The 7,683-nt window shown below is 42.3% G+C and overlaps 1 protein-coding gene across 1 annotated transcript in view; it reads right to left on the reverse strand.

Moving 5' to 3' along the window:
• Rufy2 (RUN and FYVE domain containing 2) overlaps positions 1 to 7,683 on the reverse strand; it is a 30,086-nt gene that overhangs the window by 13,050 nt on the left and 9,353 nt on the right. Inside the window, exons 7-10 of the mRNA XM_013017055.1 lie at positions 6,325 to 6,394; positions 3,655 to 3,756; positions 3,444 to 3,560; positions 116 to 283 (exon numbers count right to left, since the gene is read on the reverse strand). Of these exons, the coding sequence (XP_012872509.1) occupies positions 116 to 283; positions 3,444 to 3,560; positions 3,655 to 3,756; positions 6,325 to 6,394 (457 nt within the window). The remainder of the gene's footprint in view (positions 1 to 115; positions 284 to 3,443; positions 3,561 to 3,654; positions 3,757 to 6,324; positions 6,395 to 7,683) is intronic.

Genomic DNA, 7,683 nt, shown 5'->3' on the forward strand with positions numbered 1-7,683 from the left:
AAAAAAAAAAAAAGGAATTGGGCTGAAAATATACCTCAGTAGAGCATTTCCCTGGCATGCACAAAGCCCTGGGTTCAATTCCTAGCACTGCAAACAATCTAAAAACATTCCTTACCTGCAACTTTTGATACATCTCTATGTTAATGGCTTTCACTTCTTCTAGTTGCTGCCGAAGGCCTATCAGGGTGTCTTGTTTCTCGTGGATATCTTTCTCCAACAACTTCATGGCAAGTTCAATCTCATGTTTCATACTCACTTGGACGGAAAGCTCATTCTCCACATCCTGCAATTCAAAATATCTTCAATTCATATGCCACTTAGGGATGTCAAAATGAAATTCATGAAATAAAAGGTTCTCTACCTAACCACTCCTTTTAAATTCACTAAAGAAGAAATCAATCTGGCAGGGAATGTGGCATAGTGATAGAGTGCTTGCCTAGCATGCATGAAGCTCTGGGTTCGAAGCTGGAAGTGGCACTGTGGCTCAAGTGGTAGAGTGCTAGCCTTGAGAAAAAGCAGCTAAGGGACAGTGCCCAGGTCCTGAGTTCAAGCCCCAGGATTGTCCCCCCCCCCAAAAAAAAGACGAAGGAGGAGGAGGAAGAGGTAGGAAGAGAAGGAGAAGAAGAAGGGGAAGAACGAGAAGAATCAATCTATTCTGCTCATGGTGGTACATAACTATAATTCCAGAACCTGTGAGGATGTAGCAAGAGGATAACAAGTTCAAGACCAGACTGGGTTACATTGGGAGGCCTTGTTTAAAACAAAAACAAAAACAAGTCATCCAGGCCCTATAACAATTAAATAATTTTTTTTCTTGGATACTGAGCTTTGAACTCAAAACTCTATGCCTGGTATGAAGACATTGTATCCTTGAGTCACACCTCTAGCAAAAATGAGAGTATCTTCCATATTCTGTTAATTAACACTATTCTAACAGCTCAAGAATTAAATATTTTTATGTTTTAAATATTCAATATTACTTTGTTTTAATAAAAGCAAATGAAGTATGCATAAGATCAAAGATAACTCAAAATAGTTTATTAGTGCTGAGCCTGGGGCTTGAACTCAGCGTCTAGTATCTAGGCTTTATGCTCAATGCTAGCATTCTACCAATTGAGCCACAGCTCCACTTCTTCTTCACTTCAAGATTTTTTGGTTGTTAGTTGGAAATAAGAATCTCATGGACTTCCTTCACAGATTGGCTTTGAACCTTGATCCTCAGATCTTAGCCTCCTGAGTAGCTAGGACTACAGACATGAGCTACTGGTACCTGGCAGTTTTCTTTTCTTTACAAGAAAGTTACCAGCTGGACCTCCATGGCTCATGCTTGTAATCCTAGCTACTCAGGAAGCTGAGATTTGAGGTTCGTGATTTGAAGCCAACCCATGCAAGAAAGTCTGTGAGACTCTTACCTCCAATTAACCACCAAAAAAGCTGGAAATGATGCTGTGGTTCAAAATGGTAGAGGTTTAGGAACAGTGCGTGGGCCCTAACTTCAAGCCTCACGACTAAAAAGAAAGAAAGAGAGAGAGAGAAGGAAAGAAGGAAGGAAGGAATGAAGGAAGTAAGGAAGGAGGGAGAGAGAGAGAGAAAGAAAGAAAGAAAGAGAAAGAAAGAAAGAAAGAAAGGAAAGAAAGAAAGAAAGAAAGAAAGAAAGGAAAGAAAGAAAGAAAGAAAGAAAGAAAGAAAGAAAGAAAGAAAGAAAGAAAGGAAAGAAAAAGAAAATTATGAGAGCTGGTATGGGTGGCACATACTGTAATCACAGGTAGTAAGGAGGTGGAGGGAAAGAATCACAAGTTTGAGGCCAGCCATCCCAGGAAGTTTTAATGAGAATCTATCTCAAAGACAAAAATGAACAAAAGGGCTGGGGGCATGGCTCAAATTGTAGAGAACCTGCCAGGCATGCATGAGGTCCTGAGTTCTGTCTCCACTAACATAAACACACACATTCAGTTAAGGGATAGGGAAGAAATTTAGTGATAAACTGCTTGCCTGGCATGGATGAGGTCCTTGATTTGACCCCTAATACAGAAGAAAAAAAAACCCTCAAATTAAGCAAGTTTCTTAGCTGGGCACGAATGGTTCATGTCTATAATACTAGCTACTCAGGAAGCTGAGATTTTAGGATTTTGGTTTAAAAACAGCCAGGGCAGGAAAGTCTGTGAGACTCTTATTGCCAATAAAGTACCAAAAAGCCCAAATGGAGCTGTGACTCAAGTGGTAGAATACTAACCTTGGGCAAAAAAGTTCAGGGACGGGCTGGGAAGGTGGCTCAGTGGTAGAGCGCTTGCCTTGCATGCATGAGGCCCTGGGTTGGATTCCTCAGCACCACATAAGCAGAAAAAAGCTGGAAGTGGCGCTCTGGCTCAAGTGGTAAAGTGCTAGCCTTGAGCTGAAGAGCTAAGGGACAGCACCCAGGCCCAGAATTCAGGCCCACGACCGGACCCAAAAAATAAAAAAGTTCAGGGACAACACCCAAGCTCTGTATTCAAGCCTTAGGACTGGAAGAGAGAAGAGAAGAAGGAGGAAAGAGGTGAGAGAAAGAGAGAAGGGAGGGGAGGGGAAGGGAAAGAAGGGGAGAGAAAGGGAAAGGGAAGAAGGGAAGAGAGAGGAGAGAGAAAAGTTTCCTTACAATAAAGAGAAAGAGGAAAAGGCTGGCAATATTCTCTTCTTGACTTGGATAGTATAGTCAGAAGTATCTGCCATTATTTTCATTATATGGTTCTCACGCATTTCCTGCATATATGTAATATGAAAGATTAAAAAAAGTTATTTGAAAATAATTTGCATTATTCTCTTCCACTGCATTTTTGTTTTTTGTTTTTTTCTTGGGTCCAGTCATGGGCCTGAACTCTGGGCCTGGGCGCTGTCCCTCAGCTCTTCAGCTCAAGGCTAGCGCTCTACCACTTGAGCCGTAGTGCCACATCCGGCTTTTGTTTTCTGGTTATGTGGTGCTGAGGAATCGAACCCAGGGCCTCATGCATGCAAGGCAAGCGCTCTACCACTGAGCCACCTTCCCAGCCCCGCCACTGCATTTTTGTAATGCTGCTCACATTCCATTCATTTTAGCCACAGATTTTTTTTTTTTTTGCCAGTCCCGGGGCTTGAACTCAGGGCCTAGGCACTGTCACTCAGCTTCTTTTGCTCAAGGCTAGCACTCTACTACTTGAGCCACAGTGCCACTTCCAGCCTTTTCTGTTTATTTGGTCCTAAGGAATCCAACCCAGAGCTTCATGCATGCTAGCCAAGCACTCTACCATGAAGCCACATCCCAGCCCTAGCCATAGATTTCAACTCACAGTTTCAAAAACACTACTAGGGTGGGAGCTTAAAGAATGCAAAAGCATATGGTGTGTGCCTACAGTGCAGCAAAGCAGTGGCTGGGAGTGATGGGAGTAGAGCGTGCTTGAGGACTGTGATCTTGGCACTGTGAGGGAAGCTACCTGCCGGAGCTGTGACTCATCTCGAAGCTGCCTTCTGGCATCATTGTACATTTCATCCAGACCCTGCCGAGAATGTTTGTAGGTTTGAAGCTCAGTTTCCACATCCACTTTGGTCACCTGGTAAGAAAACACCGAAGGTTTCTGTAACCTAGCTCCTATGAGCTAGCACTTAGGCTTCACCAGAAGAATATCTGGCCACAGGCAGTCTTACCTCCATATGCTGCTGTGTTTTCATTAAAATCAATTTATTCTCACTTCGCAGTTGGTGGTTTTCTTCTTGTAGTTTAATGATATTATTCTTTGCTATTGCTAACTGAAAATTATGAATCAGAAACAAAAATATTTGAACATATTTACAGGTAATATTGATGGCTATAAAAAGAAAAAATGTCTCACATTTGCAGTTTCATAACAAAAATTGCTGCATAATCTACAGATACCAATTTTTAAAATTATACTTACCTCATTTTGTACTATTCCTCATTTCTTTTACAGCTGAAACTCATTATGCTTATTTATTATGTGTATTATAAACAGAATGCTTACTGTTAGATTTGCAATATGTCCCAAACACATTGTAGGAGTAAGCGTATAAACAATTATGTGTCGAACAAGAAGACTGTTAAGACATGTATAAATAGACAAATGTGTGTAGGGAGAGCAGGTTGAGACAACACTGAGACTATAACAGCTATTCATGGAAAGTAAATGGAACACCGCATAGAAGTAACAACAGGACATGGACAGGAAATCACTGGCAGCTGTCACCATCCATTCAACTAGCTGAAAAGCAGCCTAGGAAAGCAAAGTAGGGGCCAGTTTCTAAAGGCAACTTGCAACAAATGCATTTGTGCATGCATTATCAAGGATCTAATTTGAACTTCTTTGGCAGACTAGAGTCAGGCAAAGGCAAACCCATTAGTAGTGCCACCATCAATGTGCAGAAATGTTCTTGATTGCTGCCATACAAACTATCATTCCTGGTTTGGAAAAACACCAGACCACTTGGGAATGGAAAAGTAAGAATTTTAGGGCTCAGAACGTGGCTTAGTGGTAGAGGGCTTGCCTAGCATGCATGAAGCCCTGAGTTCAATTCCTCAGTACCACATAAAAAGAAAGTAGCTGGAAGTAGTGCTGTCTCAAGTGGTAGAGTGCTAGTCTCTAGCCAAAAGAAGCTGAGGCACAGGGCCCAGGAATTCAAGTCCCAGGACTAGGGAGAAAAAATATTTTTATTCAACATGGAATTAGTTGAATTGAATTAATTGAATTAATAAAAAGCTGCTTCTAGTCAGGCACTGATGACTCATGCATAAATCCTAGCTACTCAGGAGGCTGAGATCTGAGGATCGGTTCAAAGCCAGCCTGGGTAGGAAGGTCTGTGAGACTATCTCCAGTTAACCACCAGAAAACCAGAAGTGGCACTATGGCTTGTGGTATAGCACTCACCTTGAGCTGAAGAGCTCAGGGACAGTGCCCAGGCACAGAGTTCAAGCTCCATGACTGAAGAAAAAAAAAAAAAAAAAAAGCTGCTTCTAATGGTCTGAATAAAAATTAAAATAGGAAGCACTAATCCCTTGGATATATTTTTCTTAGAGAAACTTTTCTAAAAAAGCAACTCTACAAGTAATATTCAATAGAGTTGAGTTTTGTTTTTTTAAAGATAAAGTAGTTACTCTACAAATGAGCTTTGGAATGGCTAGAGGCCAAGTTCACAGCAGTTTTACAGAGGGTGGAGGAGACGTGCAGAGACACTTGTGACAAGCAGAGCAACAGGGACAAGGTCACTTCAGGATTTCTAACTAAAGGTCATTCTACTAGCTAGCTATAGGTCACTGGGCTCTCTCTTTTCCTTTCTTTCTTTCCTTCCTTCTTTTCTTTTCCTTCCTTCCTTTCTTCTTTCCTTCCTTCCTTCCCTTATTTATTTTTTGCTAGTTCTTGGGCTTGAACTCAGGGCCTGAGTACTGTCCACGAACTTCTTTTGCTCAAGGCTAGCACTGTGCCACTTGAGCCACAGCACCACTTCCAGCCTATTTGTTTATATGGTGTGGAGGAAGAAAACTCAGGGCTCCATGTGTGCTGGCAAGCACTCTACCACTAAGCCACATTCCCAGCCACATTGTATTTTTTGACGGCTGTGGGGCTTGAATTCAGGGCCTTGGCACTCTCCCTGAGCCTCTGTGCTCAAGGCTAGCTCACTATGAGCCACAGCCCCAGTTCTGGTTTTTGAGTGTTGGAAATAAGTCTCACAAGTACTTTTTCTGCCCAGGCTGGCTTTGAATTGTGATTCTCAGAGCTCAGCTTTTTGAGTAGCTGGGATTACAGGCAAGAGCCACCAGTGCCCAGATCTTTTTTTTTTTTTTTTAATGTCTGTTCTGGTACTTGAATTCAAGGCCTGGGTGCTCTAGGATAGTGCTCTACCACTTTGAGCCACAGCTCCTTTTCAGGCTCTTTGGTAGTTCATTAGAGATGAGAGCCTCACAGACATTCCTGCCCCGGCTGGCTTTGAACCCTGACCCTCATATCTCAGCCTCCTGAGCAGCTAGGATTACAGACATGAGTGGCTGGTACCTGGCTCATCCTGCTTTCAAATGAGAGTTATACCGTATCAACACAACAGTTTGGGTAAGCCACAACTTATTTCCAGAAGTTGGGAATCACTGATAATGCTACCTCACAAATACAAATAACACAATTTGCCTAAGAATATGAGATCTGTCTAGAATTTATCATCACCAATTACCACTGCAAGCATTCTATCGCAATGAAAGTGTATGTTTGCACACATACACTTACGTACACACATAGCTTCATACTTAAAATGGAAAAGGAACACAAGCAACTGATCCGTGAAAGACAATTATCCACTACTAGGTGACAATACCTCTTCAATCAGCTTAGTATTTGACTTTTCCAATGAATCAACTCTGGAATGGAGGGTGCTGACTGTACTGCTGAAATTAGCAAAGAAAAAAATCCATTCAAAATCAGGTAAACTCACAAAGGCAGAAAAGAGTACATTATGTGGACTCATTATGTTATCATGCATCAACTACCTTGAATGAATTTCTGAATGTGGGTGACTTCATTAACTTGATTTGGCTAGGATCACAATGAAGACTGCAGCAAAAGAACAACTTTTCTACTAATTCTCCACTTGGTACTGCTTACTCTTTAAACTGGGGATCAAACCTTAATATGCTCCAAGTACTCTGTCCCTGAGCTATATTCCCAGGCCTTTGGTTTTCTGAGACACAGTCTCACTATGTAAGTCACGCTGATCTGGAATTCATGATCCTCCCATCTCTGCTGGGATTACAGGCATACACCACCAAGCCTGGCTCTCATTATTTTTTTTATTACCTTCGCAGGGTCTTTTTCTTTTTTCTACTTCTTGATTTTCTTTTTGGAGCTACTTACAACTGAATTCAGGACCTTGCATATACTAGAAAAGTATACGGCCACTCAATTTGTACTCCTTACTTCTTAAGGTCCATCCTTCTTACAATTAACTGATAATATCTGGGAATGGAAATTACATACAAAGCTTACTGAACATTGCTAAATTTTACAGAAAACACTGAGAATATAAGAGAGCCAGGGCTCTGTCCCTGAGCTCTCTGGCTCAAGGCTGTGCCGCTTCCTGTTTTCTGATAGTACTATTGGAGATAAGAGTCTCACCAGCCAGCAGGTGGCTCACACCTGTAATCCTAGATACTGAGGAGGCTGAGATCTGAGGATTGCAGTTCAAAGCCAGCCAGAGCAGCAAAGTCCATGAGACTCCTATCTCCAATAAACCACCAGAAAACCGGAAGTGGAGCTGTAGGCTCAAGTGGTAGAGTGCTAGCCTTGAGCTGAAGAGCTGAGGGACAGCGCCCAGGCCCAGAGTTCAGGCCCCACGACTGGACCAAAAAAAAGAAACAACAAAAACAAAAAAGGACTAGGATATAGCCAGTGGCAGTGTGCATGCTAAGTGTTGAAAAAGCCCTGAGATCCATCCTTATACCCTCCAACACTGTCCCAAAAGTATAGCCCTAGGCTTAATCACACTGCAAAGAAAGAAAAGAAGGAAGAGAGAAATGAAAGGGGGAAGACTAGGTGCCAATGACCACCCCTGTAATCCTAGCTACTCAGGAGGCTGAAACTGAGGATCATGTTTCAAAGCCAGCCTGGGCATCAGAACCAGTGAGTCTCTTTTATTTATTTGTCAGTCGTGGGGCTTGAACTCTGAGCCTGGGCGCTG

This window comes from Dipodomys ordii, unplaced genomic scaffold (genome assembly GCF_000151885.1).
Source record: "Dipodomys ordii isolate 6190 unplaced genomic scaffold, Dord_2.0 Scaffold34, whole genome shotgun sequence".
Taxonomy (NCBI): domain Eukaryota; kingdom Metazoa; phylum Chordata; class Mammalia; order Rodentia; family Heteromyidae; genus Dipodomys; species Dipodomys ordii.